This window comes from Tetrao urogallus (genome assembly GCF_951394365.1).
Source record: "Tetrao urogallus genome assembly, chromosome: Z".
Taxonomy (NCBI): domain Eukaryota; kingdom Metazoa; phylum Chordata; class Aves; order Galliformes; family Phasianidae; genus Tetrao; species Tetrao urogallus.
In genome coordinates this window covers 16,065,924-16,091,753 of record NC_136816.1, presented here as the reverse complement: position 1 = coordinate 16,091,753, position 25,830 = coordinate 16,065,924, and the positions used below count along the sequence as shown (strand labels likewise).

At 36.3% G+C, this 25,830-nt stretch overlaps 1 protein-coding gene across 1 annotated transcript in view; it reads right to left on the bottom strand.

The window, feature by feature from the left end:
* Positions 1-25,830, bottom strand: part of ADGRV1 (adhesion G protein-coupled receptor V1) — a gene marked incomplete at both ends in the record, with an annotated part of 250,885 nt that overhangs the window by 48,232 nt on the left and 176,823 nt on the right. The window contains 2 exons of the mRNA XM_079548227.1: positions 1,488-1,645; positions 22,348-22,526. Coding sequence (XP_079404353.1) covers positions 1,488-1,645; positions 22,348-22,526 — 337 coding nt within the window. The remainder of the gene's footprint in view (positions 1-1,487; positions 1,646-22,347; positions 22,527-25,830) is intronic.

The window sequence follows — 25,830 nt, the reverse complement described above, 5'->3', positions numbered from 1 at the left end:
GCTCTACATAGTTTAGGAGGTTTTTCCAGCAGTTTACGCAGTCATCTAAAGAATCCACACTTACAAGTCTTTGCTTATGGTAATGTTACTGTTTCAGAATACAGTGTGGTTTTTCAATTTGGCTTAATTGCCCCGAGACAAACATTACCTTTCAGTATATGGATATGGAATCTTCATCCTTAGAGATACTAAAAAAACCCTAGTTATTTATAAATAAATAGACCTTATTATTCAACACTGAATAAACAGCCACCTTTGTGATTGCTCCAGGCAGTCCCCTTTATATCAGAAAGAAATAAAAGCATAAAGTGCAAGTAAAGTCTTGAGTATCATATTTATAAGCAGACCTTATACAAACTCATATATAGCTCTTAATAAAGCTGACACTTGGTCACTTCAATTTTGAAGAAATGCCTGAATAATAAGTGCTTTATATTCATTTTCATTTTCTCATAAAATGAATAGATCTCTAAAAAAAATGTTCAAAATAAAACATCTCCTGGCTTCATACTATAATTACAACTGCAAATTTGAAAATACAGCTTGTCTATAAATCCAAACAGTTACAAGCACTGGACTGCTGAATGGAATTTTTTAATAATACACTGTCCCTTTTAAGTTCAGATGATATTCATCTAACAAATTGGGAAAAATGATTCCAGACTCTTTGAAAGACTGTAAAATCTGTCTTCCTTTAGTCACTAAGAAAATAGACACATTTCTACTAAAATCTACATATTTGTCCTTGTTTATAAAACAGATTTATTTTTTCAAGAACTGCGTGAAAACAAAAGAATTATTCTAAGCTTTCCACAGAGTATCATATTATTCAGAATTGGTATGAACTGCTGCAAATTTATTTTGGGAATGTAATTGTATTTTCAATTGTTGCAGCCGAGCAAACAGACCAATACATCCTGTTTTGCATGAGACAGATCTTTTCTTTCAAGCACATTTCAGTTATGCGAAGCACTAAGAAATTTCAAAACAGTAATGTTAACTCCAAGTACTCCAACATGCAGCCCACAGACCCACACAGCTGCAGGACATACTGTAAAGCAAGGGCCAGGCACTGCTCAGTATCTTGACCATTGTTGCACAGCCCAGAAAACGATGCTACTCCTCACCCAGCCTCTTCCCTCCTTACAAATGTATTATTTGGCATCAGGCACAACCATGCAGGACAGCACGCTTACTTAGTTCTATGTTCATTACCAAACTAGACAAAACAAGCGGTACTAATTTCTTGTATAGGCTTCACTTTTTTTTTTTTTTCATTTTGGTAAGACAGCTCAGCACTTGCATAACTTTCATCATGAAAATACATCCACAGACTAAAAACGGACAACTAGCATGCTTAATCTTATCGAAGTGCTTTGGTATTTATTGAGCAGTGGCTTCTGGTGGGTTTTTTTGGATAGGAGAGAACTTTCAGCATCATGCTGAAAGTCTGACTTCTTTGCTCAGGGGTAGCTGATGTAGCCTACCTGCAGCATTCGTTCTTCCTCTGAAAATATCGTCGTAAGCTTTCCATTGTGGGGTCACTTGGTAGGCATGAATGAACACCACGAAAACCACCACCAAGCACATTAACGGCACTAGTGCAGCAGTGAAGAGAGCAGCATATGCATTTGGAATGAAGCACCTGATGAAAAAAATGGGAAAAAATGCTCTTTATAAACACAAGCCATTAGTAAATAAGAATACACTTTACAAAATACAAATCACAGAATCAAAGAATCAAATGAATGAATCATAGAATCATAGGGATTGGAAGGAGGTCATGTAGTCCAACTGCCTGCTAAAGCAGTTTCCCTACAGTGGGTTACTCAGAAAAGTGACCAGGTGACTTTTGAGTATCTCCAGAGAAGGGGACTCCACAACCTCTCTGGGCAGCCTGTTTCAGTGCTCTATCACCCTCACAGTAAAGTTTTTTTCATGTTCAGATGAAACTTCCTGTATTTCAGTTTGTGCCTGTTGGTCTTTGTTCTGTTGTTGGGCACTACTGAAAAGAGTCTGGCCCCATTCTCTTGATGCCCACTCATTAGCTATTTATAAGCAGTTTTCTATAGACTGAACAGTCCAGGTCTCTAAGCCTTTCCTTATAATGGAGTTGTTCCAGGCTCCTCTACATCTTTGTATCCTTCTGCTGGACTATAGCCAGTAGTTCCCTGTCTTTCTTGAACTAGGGAGCCTAGAACTTCACACAATATGCCTGTTGTCCATCAGAACACTCAGGTTCTTCTCCGCAGAACTCCTTCCCATCAGATCATCTCCTAACCTGTACCGATGAATGTGGTTATTTCTCTCCAGCTCTACAGCTGCTCTGCACTTGCCCCTATTGAACATCATTGTTTTCCTCTTTGCCCAACTTTCAGCCTGTCCAGCTGTCACTGAATGGCAGCACAGCCTTCTGGTGCATCAGCCACTTCTCCCAACTCTGTATTATCAACAAACTTTCTGAGAGTGCATTCTATCCCTTCATCCAGGTCAACTAATGAAGACATTGAACAAGATCGGGCTCAGCAATGAATCCTGAGGAACACCACCAGCTACAGGCCTCCAACTCGACTATGTGCTACTGATGACAACCCTCTGAGCTCTGCTAGTCAGCTAGTTCTCAATCTCATTGTCCATTCAGCTATCCCATACTTCCTTTAACTCTATTCCCACAGTAATCTCAAAAATATGCACTGGGTTCTTCTGGATTTATTCCTTATCATACATTAAGGAATATAACATTTGTACCTTAGAAGTATGCATATTATATTTTAGCCTGAGCAATATTTCAGAGATTTAAACTGTTGCAATAGAACAAATTATATTTTAACCAACTCTATGCAAGCTTTCTTCATTTAATGTGATCATACTTAGTCACAAAGGTCTAAAAGGTCATTTTGCAATTTTCTATACTTAGTTCTTAAAACCATAAATTAAATTATGAGAAATATATTTTTAAAATAAATGAACAAGTCTTAAAGGCAAGATTCTTCTCAAGTTGCTGGAAATTATATGTCATTTGTACAATGAAGCCAAATGCTTCCGTCTTGCCACTTAAAAAAAAAAATGTTCTCTTTCCATTTATTATAGTTACAATTATTTATAAAGATGTGCTAGGAACATGACTTATTACAAAAAAAAAAAAAAAAAAAAAAAATTACACATATAAGACTATAACTTGAAGATATGGAGATGATAGTTAGAGATCTCCACTGTATGACTGATCAGGATTTGCTGAGAACTCCCTTGATGTAAGTATGTGCTTTAGTGCCACTGACCTACTCTGGAGATGACGCAAAACTGAGCAGCCCAAGGGACAGCTCAGGAGTCAGTATGTCTAGTCAGTATGCTCTCCTTATTAAAAGGGTGTAACTTACCCAGCCCTTCTGTTTTTCAGGTCAGCTCAGCTAAATAAGTTCTTCTCCAGTGCTGGTGTAATGCACATCTATGAAGAGCCAGGGTATTTGTCTCACTAGCATACATTACCCTTTGGTCAGGTGAGCATGCTATTAGTAATCTGTTCAGAAAGTCCTGCAGGTCCCTGGGATTTAGTTCTTTGTCACTCCCAGAGCATGTCTGGCATATTCAGTGAATCACAAAATAACTTCCAGCAGAATCCTATATACCTTGTTTGACTGTTCTTCAGAAGGCACAGGCTTAGTGAGACAACAGGCTGAAATACTGCCTGATAACATCAGTGAGCGAGTAAGTAAGCAACAGGGAAGTTAGCTTCTCTGAATTGCCCAAGTTGTGCCCACTATCTCTGCTCCTGGCACTGGGCACCACTGAACAAAGCTTTCCTCTGTCATTCCTGCATCCTCCATTCAGGGATTTATGATCATGGATGAGATCCCACTGAGCCTTTTCTTCTCCATGCTGAGCAGTCCCACTCTCTCAGCCTCTCCTCACAGGGGAGGTGCTCCAGGCCCTGTATTGGTCTCTGTCCAGTATGAGTAGGTCTCTCTCAGACCAAGGGATCCAGAACTGGAACAAGACTCCAGTGTGGCCTCACCGGTACTGAGAAGAGTAGAAGTCACCTCCACTGGCCTGCTGGCTTCACTGTTAGTTTATTTAATCTAATTTTAATATTTCTTAAATATGAAACTAACTTTTTGTTCCCAAACGTATCTTTGAATTGACCCAAATAGAATAAAGATGTGAAGGCCTAATACCACAGTCTATACTACTTTTAGGGATTAGACTGAAACCAAGAATCTTAACAGAAACATGTTCTCTAAAACCGCATTTACAATCAGAAATCTTATCTTTTTCAACTTGATACATTCTTGTATTTCAGAGATCACACATGCTGTTAAATAGCTATCTGAAAATGTCTTGGAATGTTTCTGTGAGCATTCCTTTATGCTCAGAGAACAAAAGTAGCATAAACCTAGGCACTTGCTCTAAAAAAACCTGAAAAGTTACATGGGCAAGAAAATACACAAATCTAGAAATCTTACTTTAGATTTCTTTTGGTGCAATGGTCAAATAGAAAACAAAAACAAAACCAGCAAAACAAAACACCGAGTATCAAATTAGGTTTTCCCTTGCCTTCAGTACAAAGCAATAACACATTCACTCTATGTATTTTTATCAGGACCAGAATGATGAAAAATACCTTCAATATACATATTATTTCTCTATTAACATCAATGTACATAAAAACTAAGCTGGAACTTTTAAATAAGGATACAAATAAACTAATGTTCTTTTTAGAAAAGACAACATCTCAAATAGTTATATATATTTTAGTCATTCTATTTATTAAGATAACCTTGGTTGGACAGCCAGAATCAGGGTGTATCCTTGGTTTTCTTTTTTTTTTTTATTTTTTAATTTCTTCTTAATCAATAAAATGAATGCATACATTTGCTTTCTTCTCAAGGGGATGAAGTATGCTACTTAAGCCTTCTGTAAACTTTTCTATGATCTCTTAATCTACAACATTCCCTAATACAAGGAAAAGGATTCCAGCTACATAAGATATGGGAGACCATCCTTTAATTCTCTGAATAGTTTTATTATAAAAAAGAAAAAATAACAAACATGATGTATACTGGAACAATTTTTAAGCAAAATATGAAAATTGCCAAAGAATTACGGACTTCTTTAAAAAAATTACAGAACATACTGAATGCAAGTTCTGACATATCTTGTTCCTTTCTAAGCAAGAATTTTTTCAAATACTTCAGTGCACTGAAGACAGTTTTATTCTTCTTTTGGAATGTTTGATTTCCAATCAAATCTTCCTTCAAAGGCAGCTTTAAACTACAGAAAGTTAAGCTTGTAAAAACATTTTCACCTAGTGCTCTCTTCTACTTTTGTCAACAGGTACCTATCTACCTCACTTTTATTTACTGTGAGTTTCTCTCCGGATCTAGACCTAGAATATTATTGTTATTATTGCTTTTAAAAATACATTATTTATTTTTATTTTTCCATCGCTGTTATTTAATCCCAGGTGTGAAGCTCGACCGCACTTACACTTCTCCCTTCCTCTAGGAATAGTGGAACTGTGGGGAAGGCTCCACTCCAGAACAGGGACTTGTTGCACTGTGTGAGTTTGCTCATATTGGTCATGTTACGTCAAGAAGGTAAAAGACAAAGGTCAGACAATGAATTAGCACTCATTTGTATTTCGTCACCTCTGTGAACAAAAGATGTCTGTATACTGAAAAACCCAAGTAACAAAAGTCAGAGCTTGAATCATTTAGTCATGCTCACTCACGAATTTCTTTATGGAGTGGATAAAACAAAGATAAAAAGTGAAAATAGACAAATTAGATTACAATCTGTTTTCATACACTCCAGGCTTCCTCAAAAAAAGCAACTTGTTCTCTTTCAGATTTTACATTTCTATTCACTATCTGAGAGTATTTTACACTTAAAACTGTGAATCTCATTGACCACTCAGCTTTATTCACATTTCTTCAATTGCAGGGCCCTAAACCTTCGACAGCATTTCATTTCAGTAGATGGCTAAAGCAGAAGAGCTTTATGTGTACTTAAGAGTAAGAGGCTTTACATATAGGCCAACACCATACTTCCATTTTGTACCACAGCACAGTAATGTTGACATACACTCAATTTATTGTCCGCAATATGCTATGCATGAGATCTTTTTACGCAGAACTGGTTAACAGCCCGTTATTCCCCATTCTATTTCTGCATAGCAAATCATACTTGGCAAGACTCTTTCTACATGTCCCTACTGAATACCATGTTACTTTTCCAGAACAGACCTCAGATGTCAATAACATTCTGAATTATAACTGAAATTCAATAGACTTCTTTCTCAGCTTTGTGTTGTGGTAAATCTGAATGGAAACTCCTTATTCCAGACTCATATTTTATGAAGTAAATGTAATATTTTCCAGTCCATTAATAACTAAGGAAGATGTTGAACAATATTTGAAAGACATTTTAAAGTCATGACTTACTGATATGTTTCATCCAAGAATTCTGAAAAACTGACCTGAAAACACAGCTAGCCTGTTGACATTTGTTTTCAATATATCTTGAAATAGGGAAATTTGAGATGACTGGACATGTACTAACGTTGTTGCAAATGTCAGATAAGACAACAAAATGATTTAATCAACATAGGCCTCTTGAGCAGATGCAACTGAACTAGTATGAGACACAAAGAACATTAAACTGATGAGAATCAAAAGGAAAAATCAAGATACTTTTCTGGAATGAGAATGCATCAAATACAACTGATTTCAATCTTTTGTGAGCTTACAGATTTAGTTTATAAACTTTGACACTTCTGGCAGTATTTGAATTACAAAATGTAAGGCAACATAAAGTAAATCTGGAAAACCTACTATATTCCTACTAGAACTATGGCTAGTTCTTAATTCTGCAGAAAATAATCTGGTAATTACTGTGCATCACATTAAACAGACATGAGTCATAACCTCATGCTGCTGAAAAGAATGTAGATATCATGTGTTGATGTATGAACAGCAGCATATGCTGCAACACTTATGAAGTAATCATTTAGACCTAGTCAGTGTTGTAAAAAGGAAGAAGGCAGTTCACAGGAGAGCAGCAAAGGCTACAAGAAGCCTTATAAACATATTTCCCTCAGAAAGACAGAAACAAATTGTTTAGATTTGTTCTATTTCTTTGTAAAGAGACATGTCATGTATCGGCAATCACGATTAGGCAAAGGAACAGGCAAAATTCATGCAGACAAACTGCAAAAGAATAACACCTTCTCCATGTTCTAACATATTTTCCTTGCTGCAAAATACATGCTGTGGGCCTTAAATTACACCCAGATCTAAATGTGAGTAAAAGCTTCCTGAACAAGAACTATGAAGGGGGGAATAGTGTACAATGTTTCTGACTGAACAAAAATCTGTTGGGAATGATGTATAAACAGCTTTTCATCTCTCACAGATCTGCAACACTGCTTGTGAATAGTTCTCTGGCTCTGAATGGTACTCTGGCTCTCTGCACACTTTTTTTTCTTCTTCTTTTAAGAGAATTTCAAGAAAAATTGTCTGAAACCTGTCATAGGCATTACTGGAGAAGGGATTAGATGTTTTTAGGGGTATTCCACAATGATAAGGTCCCGCATTTCTCATTTTCTGATATTAAAAGAGGATCCAGACACAAAATGGCCAGGCACTTTAATTCCCAGAAATTCAGGGAAAAACACAAAAGAATATTTAAAACAAATGCATTACAATGAAAGATGTTAGCATTTAGGTCTGTGCTTGAGCTGTTCTTTCCCAATCAAGCCTCTGAGGTGTAATGTAGATAAGTCTCTGTACTCTTGTGAGTGCTTGCTAAACATTTTACAGTCAATTTACAGAGTCAAGCCTATCCGATTTGATGTTTTGCCTCCTACTTAGCATTTGCTTGGTTCTTACCTGTCAATGTCTCTGATCGCAAGAAAGCTTGTGTCTAGCCATAATCACCTACAGTATCATACAATACAAACTGCATAATAAAATTTAATGGAAAAAGTAATCCCTCAGAAACTCAAGGGAAAAAAAAAAAAAAGTGTAGCTGCAGTTTAAAAAAAAAAGAATGTTTGTACTGTCCAAAACATCTACCTCTGTTTTGCACTACTCCAGCTATGCATGTTCAAGTCAATATCCAGAAACAGGCAGACTGAGTTTTGGAGTCCAAAAAGTCATTAGTGATAAAAGAACAATTAGTGATAAAAGAACAATTAGTGATAAAAGAACATCAGATCTGACTCCCCATCATCTACAGTCTGTCAACAATAATTTAACACTAGTCAAATGCCACCTGTGAGGACATACCATAGTTCTATTTCATTTTACAAAAATACTGTCAATGCAGCTTTCATGTTGTTTCATGTACTTTGAATTGGGAAATAAAAACCCTAAAAGCCACCAAACAACACATCTTAATGCCACATACATACATCACAGAGACCAACCTGATACAGGACATGTAAGTCCACAGGATGTGCAGTTTTGGCTGGGGAAGCAGTGACAACCAGTTTGTCATTCAACCTTTAAATTAAGTTTATTTACCATGAATATGCAGATTTTGAAGAGTCTTTTTAATTTAAAACATTTTTAGAAGTGACAAGTAGAAGACTCATTTTTAGGAAACCTAGTGTAAGCAGTATCTGATATGTAGCAGAGAGAATCAGGTTCCTTTAGAGTACCTGGGACAGACCTGAAAGTTGATAAATCAGTATTTTTTCCTGTGGCTTGGCTTACAGTGTTAAGATCAAAGATCAGTGTTAAGATCATTTTTCTGGATAAAATGCAGTGACAATATATCTCTTAACAGTTTTATTACAGTGTTTAATAATAAACTAAAACCAGCTAATAAAGTATATCAAAATGCTGTGTTTTTACACTGCATTCCTATAGCAATAGTCATATTTAAGTAGTTCAAATAGAACATATATAAATCACAGGCTAATCATAAACTTGTCTTTTTATAATTTTAGGCTGTCATAATTTCCAAATCAGCACAAGTAAATCCTTATGTCTATGCTGGTTCAGAAACTGAGTGGTGTTTGAAATATATGAAACACTGAATTTTGTCCACTATAAAAAAAAAAAAAAAAAGTCACAATCAAATAATATACTTCAGCTGCCTAACAATGTATTAAAAAGAGGCATCATTTTCCATTCTTTTAAAAGTACTTAATGATGATGATAACAATTATGATAATAATGGTAATTACATTGTTTTTCTGAAAGCTATAAATCAAAGAGTGAAAAAGCATAATTTGATTAAAAACAAACATCTGGCTTCCATTTACTTTTATACGTGGCTATAGATGCCTTCATAAAAATAATACTTCGAAGGCCATGGCAGCTGTACTGAAGGTGAGCATTAATGGTCAGATGCACTCTGCATTGCAAACAGCTCATTATTCAGATAAACCTTGAACATATAACACGTTTCAAAAGAAGTCACGTGGTTGGAGTAAATCAAAACACTGGAAGGCAAACAGAGTGGCATCATGACTCAGGAAAATACTCTATCCCTTCTCCATGATTCAGTGCTTTGGAAATCTTCATGTGGGCATGCTTAGCAAGGACCTTCCCTCCAACTAGGAGGACTGAGCAGGGAAGAGCAATTTCACACTGGTCAGCATAAATTACAGCAGCCTCAAGGTATTCTAAATTACAGTTGGCAGGCCAGAGAGGTTATTCAAGCAGTAGAGGCCAACTGAAATGCAGCATGGCTTTTGCATTGTGATGACTCTTCAATATGCAAGGGTTTCATTTAACATGACTCTCCTCATGGGAAATAGATTTTTTTTGTTTGCTCTGCAACAAGAGTAGCTCAAAATAACCAGGGGAGAGCTATCTGCTTGTATTTGCGTAAGGGAGCTCCAATAAATGGCCTCACATTAAGGTGAAAGTAGCAGGGGTTTATAACTGAGTCAAAGGGTGTTGGCTGGAACTTTCAAAGATGCCTGGCAGAGCCCACATCCTGCTAACACTAGCTTTACAGCCTGTGGTTGACCAGCTCTCCCACATTCTTTGGAAAATTCCTGCCACTTTTTTTAATGACCTGCAAACAAACTGTATGATTAACCCATGTTGGCCAAATTACATGGACTGTGACAAACTATAAACTGAACTCCAATGTTAAGCTGCGGTGCAGAATTACAACATAATTTCAATTCTGGATTTATTAGAAACATTCTTACATATGCATGAATTTCATGCTAGACATATCTAATGAGACATTCAATTTCTTAATTATATTTAAATGTGTTCATCCTCTCACTAGAAATATTTTCCTATCTCTTTCTCTAAAACAGTGTTGCCACTGGTAAGGTCCTAAGCCCAAGCACTTTACACTGTCTTATATAAATCAGAGGGTTCCTGACAATGACAGACACGATCAGAAGTCTTAAAAAAGCTGGCAGTCTGCTGAGGTTACATGTTGCAGAGAAGTTCCGTAATGTTGGTAGATTCAAGCCCCAACGACCAATCTGTTATATGCACAGGATGTGTGAAGTTTCAGATGACAGACATAACAATTGCAAATATTACACTTCTCTCTGCACGATATCTATCTGGAGCTATTTAAATGTCAGTTCCTGTTGCTTCTAGTTCTGAAAAAAAAATACGCTTCTGTAGTTTAAAAAGTAAATTCGCTGAAAGTATGTGGACTTTCTAACAGTGAAGTAAGCAATTTAGTAAATCTAAGAAAATGCCAGGTAAAACAATTTAGAAATTTAACAACACTCAGCAGCAACAGTTATAAAATTTTGACTCTCTTTTTATCTTAAACAGTGCTTGTTGAGCTTCTACCATGAGTTCATGTCAGTATTGTTACTGATAGGCAAACAAACAAACATTCTTTCTTATGAGTGAACCACAAATGTTTCCTGACATAATTAATTAAAAAAAAAAAAAGCAACTTTTCTCTCAGTTCTCACCTACTAAAGAACAGCCTGAGAGACTCCAGCCCTTGAGTTCTGGATCAATTTACTCTTAATTAAAAGAGACTTCTGCAATATGTAGAGCTCTGTTTGTTTGAGATTTTCAGGCAGGTTTTTTTCCTGCTTTGTAAACAGACATGCAGCTCTCAGTACAGCCTGTGCAGGACATGGTGCAGAACGGAAACTCGTGGTGTTACAGCTCAGGAGGAAGTACCAGTTGGCTTCCTCATAAATAGTCTGAAAATCTAAATTTGTACTGCAGCACTGTATCCACCTTTGCACAGCAGGAACAGCAGATACGGGCAGAGCTACTTGCACGGGTTCCCAGTGCTGGGGCACCCTCCAAGACATGGAGCAGTAGTCCTTGTGCAAGTACTGAGCTGCCTTCTCCAAAATACCATTTCGGTTGCAGCTATGAGTTCATTTTACAGCCTCATTCATCTTTGCACATTCAAAAATCCCTTTCAGTGTGTTATACAAGCTCATCATAAATCCATGGCCATGACGTTCCATAAGTTGTCTCACATGTCACCCCAGACTAAGATGTGGTCTTGGTTCAATTTAACCTAATTACCTAAGGGATGGGTAGCGAGAACTAAAGTTAGGGGAAAAATACTTCTCACTGTATAATTTCAGGAAAACAGTTGACTGAGAGTGTAAAGACATTTGAAAATATCTGAAATTGAGAAAAAGAATAGAGGATGTTCTCTGGGACAATTAGTACGGTGGACATACTATTCCTTGTACATTAGTAGGAGAACGTTCTGCTATTGAATGCTATCTGCCTATGGGTCAAGGCAGGCGTATCCCAGATGAACAATAAATGTTCCCCAAAGCATCTCATACATCTGTGAAATATGCAACCCACATACACAACTCCATTTTGAGATCTCTGTAATCAAACACTACTGCCTCAAGTATAGCACAGCTAAATTTATCTCCTTCGACTCAGCCCTGTACTTGGCGTCATCATCTTATCAGCGTGATGGGGAAGTGGATGATCTCAGGGATCTCCTACTGTCCATACTGCTGCTGTGGATATTGTTTGGTACAAACTAAAATTAAGATGTGTCTGTGTTTGTTAGACTTAAATCAGTTTCTATGTCATGCAGATTAGTTCAGAGACAGGCCTACATACTTTGTCTCACATATAATTCAACACGTAAAAATTAGTTCTATTACTGAATTCAGGTTTCAAAGAAAATGCAAAGTGCTGAAAAATAATTTTCCTGGATTTCATGTAGTGATAATGTAGCAGTCAAATCCTGAGCATTACTGACGGGTTTTTAATTTTCTTTCTCTATACAGCAAATGTCAAGGAAAGAAAGTGAGAGGAAGAGGATAAGGGGGAGGGAAAAAAAGGATATGGAAAGTTAAACTGGTCTGGTTAAGAAATATAAACTCAGAAAGAGGATCTTACAGAAATTTCAATACTTGCTCTTCCTTGTTTACATTTGGACAGGCTGTCCCAGCAATTTTTTTAAAAGACAACCGCACATCATGTGAATTGTTGACAGCAAATAAATAGCATGATTTGAGCCTATAATCTTTATTCACATATAAAACCCCATAATTTTGCACATTCAGCAATGGAAGTACTAACATATTAGTAACTACTAGCCATTGGAAACAGTGGGGAAAATCCATAAACAAAGAACGAAGAAGTGCCAAGATGCTATTTTGAAACAGAAAAGAACAGAACCTCAGAAGGTTTGGTTTGAGTCAACATGTGCAACAACAGCTTTGTCATTAAAGCAGACATATTGAATAATGAAGCAAAAAACAATATCTTGTTTTTCTCTACCACTGCTGTTACTGTATAGCTAAACAGTTGGTAAAAAGGGAAAAACAAAATGCCTGGGCACAGCTTTTCTGTAATGACAACCCAAAATGGCATCTGTTGTAACAGCAACATGACCCACCGTGTTTCAGTCTTTTTATGATACACGGTATCACCTTTTAGAATAATGTTTCTGAACAATTTTACTCCTAAATTTTGTGGGGTTTTGTTTGTTTGTTTGTTTGTTTGCTTGTTTTTTCCCCACTTCTCTACTACTCTTTGGATGTAAATCCTATGGAAGCACTAGTTACCCAAGGAGAAGAAGCAAGGCCCTGGCACAAGCACAGAGTTAGCACAGTCCATATTCCCTAGGTGCTGGATGCTCTGGAATGCCTTGGGAGATTGTTCTGTAAGACCCAGAACTCTCATAGTCCTCTGAATTGCACCAGGAAAATAAGCTGGAGAAACATGCCAGAAATTTTTTAGATCAGGGTTGTTGTTAACACTGCAAGTTTTAAATTATATAAGGAAATAAATGACTGATTTTATCATCTTATTCCCATTTAAAGCTTCTTCCCCATCTGTATCATTCATTATCAACGGCTTTAAAATAATGAACTACAATTACGGTCACTTTTCTGATATTTTTTTTTACTATTTTTTACATTTTGTCATTTTGAAGAAAATGTTCTTCTGGTACTGACTCTTAGGGCAAACATGACTAATTAGAATACTTTTTCTGTCCATTCTTTAAAGGCAGGACTTTCATATAAGTCTACCTGAAAAAGGACATGTTAGCATACACGAACTGTAAAATACATGTAAGGGTTAGGCCTACAGCCTGCCATTGGCAGGAAACATGACAAACTGTCATACAATTGTGCTTTTTTTCCTCTCCGCACAGCATTTAGTACTTACTTTTTGTTTTTATATCTGTATGTTTTGTCCTCCGTTACAAACTTCCTCATGGGTTGTATCATAATAAAAGCCCAGATCAAGCATGTATTACAACCATTCCTTTTATGAGCTTTCTATACTCTGTGCAAGCCATACTGGCAATCAAATTTAAAGTTGCTTAGAAAAATATATCTGCTAAAGTTGCATTCCTTATTCTCAGGTGTATCTATGTCTGTGAAACACAGTCAAACATTCTGGTCCTATTACACATGAGAGACAAGAGTTTGTCTTCCTAAAGTACTGCTGACTGCACTGAGAACAGACAATGCCCATGCACTTCAAGTAACTAAATATGAGCACAGAATTGACCCACTGCAGAACAGTGCTGTGGTAAAGTTCAAGAAAAAAGCTCTTTTTTTTACTCTTTTCAGAAAGATCAAATAGGAGAGGCTAGCTTTGTTTACTTATTATAAACAACATGACAGTGTCAATGAAGCAGTTCCAGCCAGATGCTGGTATTGATCTCAGAATTACTTTTTTTAGCATTTCCTGTTATATTCTAGCCTACCAGATGAAGGCTTTTCTAAACTGCTAGAAAACAGGCAAACCAAGAACAAGCTTTTTTAGTAGCAGTAGGTGGTATCCTGCTAACTAAAATCATAAAGTAGGAGGGCCTACACTGTTAATTTGTTACACAACTGAAAGGAAGGACCAAGCTTTTTAAAGCTATTAGTGGCAGTGGTACAAATCTTCATTCTGTGATCACTTTGTCTTACACTGTCATCACAAATGCAGACTTCAGATGAGACTCTGCAGTTTTGCTCAGGTACAAAGTTGCCCTCAGGTTAAGCTGTGTGAAGAATCAAGCCCCAAGGACATATGGGGGTGAAGCTTTCACCTATAAAAACCTCTCCTTGCAACCTCGTAAGCAATGTCGATTTCTCAGACTCTTAAAAATGGTCAAGAATTTTACAATCAAGGAATAACAAACATTTTTCCCAATTCACTTTTTAGAATTTCCCCAGTCAGAATTTCCCCTGTACTGTAATGCTTTAGAACCAGAACACAGGAATTATGCCTCTTTCTGATGCACTGACATTTGCTTAGCATTAACAGTAAATATTTCCCAAGATATAAAAAGTACTAAGCACTTTGTTATCCTCTTCCTCAGCCCTTTATCAGGGATAAATAATGAAAGCCATTGCATTTTACAGTGAGATATTTTTATATAATTAATAGCACTGGGTAGCACAATGGGCAGCTTCATTAGAAATAATGGGGGGGGGGGGGGGGGTGAGGGCTGTTAAGAAAATAAAACAAAAGCACAGAATATGAAAAAGATAAATGTTGTGCTCTTTTAACTGTTGCTTAGATCAGGCAAGTAAAATGTATATATCACTTGAATATTTGTCCAGTAATATGTACAGGGTACTGTTTCTATTCTAGTGCAATACAGACATGAGAAGTAACTCATCTGAAGTATTTCTCATTCAGTAAGAAAGAGTTCAGTATGGTCTGACCTTACTGAGAAGGGCAAAGAAATGAATGATGAGAACTCAGCCAGTGAGAAATACGTGTTTTTCCACCCACTGCTTCAACAAAAAGCTCATGCAGCATTTGTCTCCAAATCTAGATGTCTAATCATTTTGAATTGAACACTGGAAACAGCAGTTTGCTGAAGGTCCCACCTAGATGCTTTGCCAATGAACAGAGTAGAAAGGAAATGGAAACAGAAGTGGCTGGGATAACAGGACACAGAACCCAAAGAGAGAGGAACATGCAGGAGGCATTTCCATGTCTGTATGGAATATGAAACAATGAACAGGCACCAGGTGCTGGGAATACACATCCATTCATCACACAAGCCTCTGACAGCATTTCTGACAGTCCAGCTAAAACTGCTGAATTCTTTTCATGGATGTTGGCTTATTCTTGCCTTCCTGCCTGCAAAAACTTTGTGTTTCAAAAACTTTGATCTTAAGAACCAGGACTAAATTCAGCACTTCTGAAGTAATATAGGGAGAGAGACAAAGGAAACTTAATCAAAATTCTTGCCCAGAAATTAACTCATTCAAACTAGAAGATGCCTTTTACTGAGAGCAGCACCAGCACTTGGAATTAAGAAAGCAGAGCTGCATGACAGAGAAGAGCCAAGGAGTAGTGTCCAGATGTTGTGCCAGCAATGAAAGAGCCATGCACTGTGGAAATACTCGCAGAAACTTCCAGTATTTTGTCTGTCAAGGTTAAACATCTATGCATCAGCATAGCATATGCTTAGAAAGAAAACATGACTGCATCGGTGGCAAATTATGGTTTATAGGGTCCCCATTTTAAGTAAAAGCAATAATTAGAAGTTCTAGGGGCTCTAGCCCTTAGGGGGGAAAAAAAACCAAAACTTAAATGTGGCGTAGTGACTGGAAAGATGCTTCTGGAAGATTTTATCCTTGTAAGAGCATCAAAACAAATGATACTCACTGAGTAAGAACTTACATAAACCACCATGAATATATTCAATCTGACTGTTTTGTTCAAGTTAAGGCCTGTTTTTTACCCTTCCACCTATGCCAGTGAATTAAAACTTACTTAACAAATCTTTGATGGGCCTTCACGCTTCCAATCTCAGCAATACTTATAAGTAAATGTTTCTCACCACTTGCATAACACTGCATATATAAGCAGGGCATAATCACTTTGCTACTTTCAAGATCTCCCCTTCCTTGCTACATTCAGAAATGATCTGAACCCTGGTTGCTTGCTAGCATTTGTGCTTCACCTCAAAAGTATCTTTAGAAGTATGTGTGACTTTTGTGCACAGTCCAGTGCTTCACAAACCACTAATTAAGGCATTATCTAAGAGAATTAGTTGTCTCCAGGCTTCTGTTTTATCAGTAGTTTGGGCTACAACCCAAGAGCAGATGACTCACTCAAAGAAACTGATTATTCAGAAAGCAAATGCACTGCGTGTTTTATTTGAAATTCAGGTCTGACTCTCTCACAAAGATCACAAAGTGCCCCTGACTCACTGCTGTTTGAGGAAGCATATGCCTGGTATTGGAACTCATTTTTAGTGAAGCTCTTTTCTTGATAAAATTGGTCATGGCTCCTAGTTATTAATATGTGCCTTGTGCTGTGCCCAAGTGCAAGAACTTGATTCAGTGAAACAGCAATGTGAGTAACAGGAAGGGTAATAACTCTTAGTCACAAACCAAAAAAAAAAAAAAACCAAAAAAGTTCATCATTTCCAGCTTTCTGTGTTCTTGTTTTCCCCTGCCCTATCCCAGAATCCCAGATTCACTGACATTGCTAAAAAATGTCTTCCTTGTCCTGTTTTGCACATAAGATAGAAGTAGTCTTTTTTTTCCCTGAAAATGAATGTTTCTGTACACTTTCTTCGTTATTTCTAATAATCATGGCAGATGATACAAAGAAGGTATCTTTGTCAGAACATTTAGCTTAGCCTTTCTATGCTACTAGATGCTACCATCACTATTGCAGACATCAAATCAAAAGTTAGTTCTACAATTCCAAAGCCCTGTATATGATACATGTGGTTTCTCAGAACTCAGTCTGTTTGCCACAGAAAAGAGAAAAACATATTTATCAGATGGGGTCTCCTGACATAAAGAGGGGATCATTTCATGGCTTGAGCATAAATATTGCGCTAGAAAAGAGGTGCTTCCAGAAACTGGAGAGATTGGAGAAGGTAAGAAAGCTCACAAAATTGCAAGGAGCAGACATCCAGGTCTCAGAAATGACTGGGAAAAAAAAAAAAAAAAAAAAAACATCCCGAGAACCAGAGGAAAAAAATATTTTCTTCCAATTCAAAAAAGCTAGACTAAAGCTTAGCTAAAATTGTGCTGGAAAACCATCTCTTTTTTTTTTTTTTTTTTTTTTTTTGCAAGGTCACAGCTGGCAGGGAAATATTTGTTTATAAGCTTTTATATTTGTATTCTATCATGGATAGTCATTTCTATTTTTCTCCATTTGAAAGGTTAGTTGTTTTAGTTTATGTTCTTTAAAAAAAAAATAGGCCTTAGGTCTATACTGGGGAGTTCAGTTTCAAACAGAAGGTCGTTTCGGATTCAAACCTTAAAGTGGCAACACATTCATGCACAAAAGTACTTCTTACATGTACGAAGAAACATGCTTTAATATGATAGCAGATAAGATTTTTCAAATTACCCAAGTGCATCAAAAGCTCCAGCTTAAGCTCTACTGCCTTGTGATTCTGGCCAATTTTACAGAGTACTTTTCCTTCTCTTTATGGAATGTTATAGCTCTGGACAACCTCTTGAGTAGAGGCCCAGCGAATGAGACATAATTAACCCTTAAAACTCAGATTTGTGAACAAAACATGATACAGTTAAATAAATCTGGCCTCTAATCTCAGAAACAGATGAGTTAAGGCAGAAGCCTGCAACTGGTGATACTCTACTGACTTCAGTTTTGAAATTCTTACTCCTATGTAAGTGTAGACAATTACATTTTCAGGGTTATATGAAAGATTAGAAAGTCACTTCATTGTCAAGGATGCCCATTAAGTCCTTTTGCTTGCTTCTTTGTTTTTTAAATTTAAGAGTTGTGAGTTGCCATGAACCCAAACCCAGCTTCTTGCATAAAAAATGTCTGAACTGTTGCATATCTCAAGTTATTCAACAGTTTTAGGTTTTTTGACTGTACCACGTATACTGGCTTCCAAAAGAACTATCTACAGTTTGTAAATCCTTGGTATGACTATCAGTTATTCAGCAGTTTGAGGTTTTTAAATGTACCACCCATACTGGCTTCCAGAACTATCTACAGCTTGTAAATGAGGTACGTACTAAGCAAATAAGGCTAGCATTTTTCTTCAGTCTAACCACCAGAAAATGGGATAAAGTTGGGGTCTGCTGTTAATGTAATACTTCAGATCTCTCCACTATATATTCTGTCTCTCTTTGCCAATATTTCAATTTGCCTTCAAATGTTTTCCACCATACCAGCTGAACTGTATTTGTATTTCATAAGACTTTTGCCTATAACTCTTGAAATCAGGTGAGAAATAAGAAATACGTTTTTTTTAAAAATGGAAGAGAAAAGATTATTTGGGTCTGTATTATCTGTACATCATAAAAGCTCAGAAATACTGAACGATGACATACTTTTTTAAGACTGATATTAAACTGCCTAGTTCAGAGCTTAATCCCAAATTCAGTTATTAGCCAGCTGAAAAGATCTGACTCTTTTCTCAGTAATCTGCCCCTTATCACAAAAGAAAAAAACAAAAAAAAAAACATTAATGTCTTAGCCATCACAGTAATTCTTAAGCAAGGATATACCTTTTAGAGCGTGTTGAGTAGACACCAAAGTAGACAACATACTTGAAATTTTACATCAGAGATTTCATTTACAAACATTGACAAACCTTGTTGTATGAGAACTCAGAAAGTCTAAATGGCCAGATGGTAAATGTGTTTGAGGACTCCTTCTTCATTTCTCTTGCATTGGAAAACAAGTAGGCTGCAGAGAATGTCCTTGCTTTGAAGTTTCATTACATGATTGAGCAAATAGGTAATACGTACACAAGTAATACAGAAGGAGTAGTTACAGACAGCTCCATCTAAAATAACTTGTTATTCTTTTTAAAAGACATGAGAACTAACACATGATTTAAAGAAGGTATCAAATCTTATTAATTTTTGTGGCAAAGTATTGCATCAAAATTTCATACAGCCGCTTCAGTTTCCTTCATAGATAACCATCTAAACTGCCTCTTATCATTCAAACCCACTTGAAGTAATTGCCCATCTCACTCCAGAGATGTCTTATTTTATTTCATTAATGCCAATATTCCTTTCATCAACAATTTTCACTTCTCCTTATTTTCACAATAAATTCTTAACTTTTTTTCTGACTTCTTTTCAAGGAATTTTACTGTTAATTCTTCAGTACCATCCCTGTGACCTGGCTCTGCTCAGCTTTGGTAGACCACAAATCTCTTCTCAGTGCCATGGGTTAGGGAAAAGCTGCTGGACAGATATCTTCAACTGCCTGCATAGGAGTGGGACAGGGTGAGTCTGGACAAGAGAGTGAGTTCTGGGCACCAGAAGCTGAGCAGAGAAGGTCTTGGAGTCCACAGTATTGTTTTGCACTGCAAACTCCACTCTAAAGCCTTTCGAATGCCAGTGAACTGGTAACTCCTGAGCAATGGAAAATTAGCACAGGGAAAAATAAAAGAACACTTTCTTGGCAGCTAGCACATGCACACATCACTGAGTTATGATCCAAAAACATCATGCTACTTGGTGGTATCATGGTATGGAAAAATTTCCCTGCATCATAACAATTTTTTCGTAATGCCAAACAGTGCAGTGTTCATACCATACATAAGCTCAGTCAATTATGAGAGATATTATACTATCATGTGAAAGATATAAGATATTATGATGGGTAATCATCGTCTGTTTACTAACACCATCACCTTGGCAGTTAGTTTTATACTGTTACATACTATGGGAATTATAAAATACTGTACAAAACATATTTGTGTATATCTAAAGGCATCATAACTAAAGGAAGATCATTTCCTAGCAGCTGTTTTGGAGTACAAAATCTAATACAGCTCAAACCTTTTTATTACATAAAAGCATAAGTTATATAAGTTTCAGTTTTTAATTTCAGCTATTAATTGTACCCATGGCAGGCTAGTTAGGAAGAAAACAGTCAGCCAGACACCACAGAAATGCTAAAATGAGTTTCCTGAGAGATCAATTACTTAGGCTAGAGCTAGGATAGCAGGCTCCACTGCTTTTTTTTATTTTGACCTGTCTTCCAGCTCCTACATGAAATGAGCTTATTAGTAGAAAATGATTGCTCTCAAAATATTTCTGATGCTGATTCTGAAGTTGTTTTGCAATTGCCTTGACTCTGGAAATCTGTTTGTTATTTTTTCCACTACTACATCCTGATTCTGAGAAAATAAATTAAGTGATGTAGTTCAATCCTCTTTCCTAAATTCTGGCTTTGAAAGTCCTCTTTGTATAATTATGAGGAACTTTTTAACTGTTCTCCAAGCTAGGATTCAGCACTGATGCTATTTATGAAAATCCTTGCGGTTATCTCCTTACAGTGCTCATTCTTATTGAGCTGGACTGAGCTGTGGACTCATTAGGCTTAGGATGATTTCTCGCATTTGCCTACTTTAATAATATGCTGGAAAAGTTTTATATTTAATTTGGGCAAGTGATCTGGAATTACTAATTTTCCTCTACCTAATAATTTTGTCAAAATGTAGGGATTTTTTAAATAGATGTCAAAAACAAAAAGCAGCTGTAAAACTGTATTTCACTGCATAATGATACCATTAGCCTGCTGTCTGATTGCAATCAAAAACTTGATTAAACACATTTCTTGTGTTTACCATGTACAGAGAAGTATTCTACTGGGAAGAAAAGTTTAATACTATTGTCTCCCATGTTTGGAGAAGAAACATCTGCATGTATGGCATTGTACACAGCTGATGCAGCCCTCAGTCATGTTTCATTAATATCTCAAATGGTCTGCCAGTTTGGACCTCCTGGATGAGAACTGGTGTCTCTTATGGTGGTGGTAAAACTAGGCTTCCAGTACTCAGTGTGGCTCATTGTGCTACAAATGAGTTTATCCCTACAATATAAAACACTTGTACAAATACACATATGCATGCAGAAGACAATCACATATGTACATACACACACAGAGACAATGAATCCCAGCATCTACTTCTCAAGTAATTTCCTTTCTGTGGCAAAAAAATAAAACAGTTTCAGTTGCACTGAATTTCACTGGGTTACAAAGGTATGATGTATGCTGCACCTTTGTCTTTGAAGACGGATGAATGCTCTCCTGTTTTATGCCTACTCTGCAAGCACTTTCATAAGAAGTTTTCATAAAGAAATTTGTACATCCTTAAATTAAATAGAAGCCGTGTGTTTACTTTTTTTGCTGTACAAGGAGTATGTAATTACGACACAAAGTAAGTAAGAATAGTAGCCTCATATCCTAGAACAGCTATTATCATGAATTAACTTTGCCAGAAAAGATGTCAGAGTCAAAGAGAAGAAAGGATAACAAAAATATTTAGCTACGTATTTTTCCACTTAAATTTCTGAAGTTATACATAGATGTATATATAAATTTTTTAAGTAGCACAGTTTTCTGAGTTTACGTATAGCTTTGAAAGGATTGAGTTAATTACTGGCATTACAGCAGTGTTCAAACTAAGAACACTTTGGAATGCAGTGTATTCAATATTCCAAATGAAAGAGTACAGAAAGTTTGACATGTTAATGTAGTAATATTGGATAGCAGGAAATATTTTTAATAATCTAAGACAAAAGGGTTGAAAGTTTCCTTGTTTTTTTTTTTTTTAATGTATTAATAAATTGTAGAATTAAATGGAAGAAAAACACAATGCTCAGCTCACTTCTGCAGTAGTGGCCACTTCTGTCCTTCATGCTGGAACTGCACAGTCTCAGAAAAGAATAAATAATTCACCCACAAGACAGACATGCCAGAGCTGGCTTCACCAGGGCTCAGACCAGGATGGAACCGTGGAGAAAGTGTGCACAGTACAGCACTGTGTATGGGTGATACGCTTGCTTCATCTCGATTCAGACAAGGAAATCCCCTGCCCATTACTGCACTTGGCCATATGCACATTCCCTTGTCTACTTGCAAGTAAATTAGAAATAAAATCTAGAAGCGCAATTGCTAGCTGACAGATATTTGAAGTGAAACTTACAGATCACTGTAGACCAGGCCATAAATCTGTGCTGTGCTGTGATGATAGATGCCTCTCAGGATAATTAAAAGCAGGATGACAATAAAAGCTGGAAGCCCCCAACTCAAAAGGAAGTAAAGTAGATAGCGCCGCTCTGTGTGTTCATCATTCATCACCAGTACATACCAGAAATTAACAGCCTGAAGAACAATGCAGAATATTAATAAATATATTTAGTGGATGTTCAGCTATCCCCCCCAGAAAAACAACGTCACTCCAAACATTATAATACAATGCATTTCTGCCCTACTATGTGTGTAAATATAAACATTTTTCAGTACAAATAGTTTGTTCTCATTTTCTTCTCCTAAGTAATCAAAAGAGACTGTTTATAAAAGAAGTATACTGAATTATGTAATTGTTAGATTTTCAATCAGACTACTGATGACGAGAAGACACTCTATTTAGTAGAAAACTTAATTTTTGCAGTGCAAAGGATAGCTTTTTTCTTGGATTTCCATACTCTCATACCAAAGACTGTCACATATGATTGCTGAAATCTGATATGCATTGAAAGGCTTTGAAGATATTGTTCAGCTGTATTTATAATGCTGGAAACGCATTCCTCCTTCAAATTTTTCAACGTATAGTATGAATGTAAGAATATCATTACAACCTTAACATAACAGCAAATAACAGTGCAGGCATTCACATCAGAGGCCCTGATCAGAAAATAGAGTCATTATCCAAGGTCTTTGTGCATGTGATATCTTGTTGATAACTTCTTGATATCTTCTTAGTTTCTCTACCAAAAATATTTGATTTGATACCTAATAAAGTTTGTGTCTTCTCAAGTGGTATGTCTCTTTTTCATTTTACTTTGGAGAAAGACAATTGTAGGAGTTTCATTAGAAGAATCCTATAAGTTTTTATCACCTTTGATAACTTTTTCTGACTTCCTACCTGTTCTCTACCTGGAAGTAACTCTTGGTGTCTAAAGAGATAGCCCACTTGATTTTGTTGCTGCTTTATACTTGGGCAGGATATACTTGACCCGTCTGCACAGAGGACTGAATTGAGGAAGAAAACTTTTATTGAGCATTAATAGAGATCTGGAGGTTGTATAGAGGGAATGGGATGAAAAAAAGAAATGCCCATATATGGAGTGCTGCTTCCAGTTCTGGGAACCTGAGAACAAGAGAGACCTGGATATACTGGAAAGAACCCAACAGAGGACCAAGAAGTTGATCAAGGACTTGTAGCACATCTCCTGTGAGGAGAGGCTGAGAGAGCTGTGACTGCTTAGCTTGGACATGAGGAGACTCAGGGGGATCTCATTAGTGTCCATGAAAACTTGAGGGATGGGAGTGATTAAATGGGAGAAACACTATTCTCGATGAAGTCCGTTAGCAGGATGCAACACATACATTAAAATACATGAAATTCCATCTCAACAAAAGAAAAAACTTTCTAACTCTGAGGGTGGCTCAAATACTTAGCCAAGTTGCCCATTTTTTATTATGCACATTTGCATGTTACTGTTTTCTAATAAATATCAATACCATCCATGATCAGAATATACTCTGCAAAACATTTCTTCACTTCCTCTACTTCAAACCTATCGTACCAGCCACAATTGTGCATGCCACATCATTATTTTTGACCTTCCAGCTGAGATTAATAAAGGATTAATTTTTACTTTTTCTAGCTAGAGAATAACTGCTTGAAGCTTGTACCTCTACATTCTCTTACAGTCAAAGAATAAGGGACAGGCATCTTCAGGAACCCAGTTATCCTTAATCATATTCAAACCTTTCCACCCACTACAGAAGGATTTCATATAATAATGTTGATTTATATTCTTGCAGCTGTCTATTGCTAGGATATGTGAAATCTATATTCAATGACAAGAAAATTGCAGTATCTATGAAATTTTGTGGATTCCATCAGCCAACATGTTGTGTATAGAGATTGAATTTTTACAAATACTTAATTACTGGTTTGTGGATTGTTCATGTAAATCTCACAAGTTAATTTTTTTAATGTTTTTATTTCTGTTATTTATATAGCATGAACATAAAATACTTTCTATCGTAAGTCATAAACAACATTATATTTGCTAAAAATATGTTTTCAAAAAAATTAGAAGTTCAGCAAGCACTCTTGAATTTTGCCTTAGAGAATGACATTTTGTATGTCTGGTGTAGGCAATTACATTAATTATACAAAAATTATTATGAAACTTTTTTTTCTCATTTGGTGATTGGTGTTATGTGAGCAAAGGCAAATTTGTTTTTCCTTGAAAGAATATAGGAAAATCCTACTGTACACTTGGAACTTTCCTGCATAATTTAAAAGAACATTGGAACAACTATTAATTCCATTATTGGACTTTCACAAGAAGAAAATACTGTGGAGATGAAAATTTGGAAAAAATATCCACAGTTTCTGAAACTGTTTTTCTCACTTAATGGTTGCTCTCATACAATCTTCTCTCCTTTACATTGGGATTCAATATTTTATTTCACATTTTATTACAATATATATTCTCTCTTCTCAAAGGAAACAGTTGAGTGAATGTCAGCTATGCAGTGAAACATGGAAAAAGAAGTGAAGAAAAGTGCGTCTATAGTCCTGACTAGGCTATGCTTCACATTGAACATTTCCAGATAGCAAATCCTTGAACTTATTTATGCAGTTATGCTCAAGAATTGTTAATTCTACTGTTTCTGACTATCCAGAGAACATTTTTCTCAACCATCCAACAGAGATTTCTTTCCAAGAAACTGTACTTCATGTCCTTGCTCTGTGTTTATTTTGTCATATTTACCTATCATCTGTCATAAAAAAGACTTTAACATCAGTACTTCTGCAGAGATTTAAGGGAGTGTGGTTACATCACATTTCCTGTGCACTGAACCTCCTGTCTTCATAATTATATATTATTTTCTTTTACCCCTTCAGAAACTAAATCAATGAAATACAAATACTTGTACTAATTTTAAAAACTCCTTTCCTGTTGCCAGTCCTAGAGAAGAATAAAATGTAAAGTTCATTTCTCAGCTGCTCAAGTGGAAGAACAAATGCACAAGTAGCTATTGTACTGAGGTAGAAAAGAAAACAACTACAAAGTCAAATAACACTCCAGTGAGACTATGCTAAGTTCAGTAAAGCTTTTTTGCTTTTTGAATGAGGCAATCAATTACCTGAGGATGGGACACTTTTAATTTCTTCATCTGTTTATAGTGATATTTGTGGATTTCAGGTAAACATCAGCTGAAAAATACTTTAAGTGAAGTATCCCAGATCAATGGTAAATATTTTCCTTCATCTATTTTATGAATGGCTGCAATAGTTTTATTAAAAAACCTGAAAGTTGCCATTAAATCCACAAAGAAGAAGGATCCAGGTATGCCATTTATTACCATTCATTCTGGTTTTCTTATAGAACTGCTGTTTTTTCTGCTGACTTACTCCACTCTAGCAATGGATCAAAACAAAAAA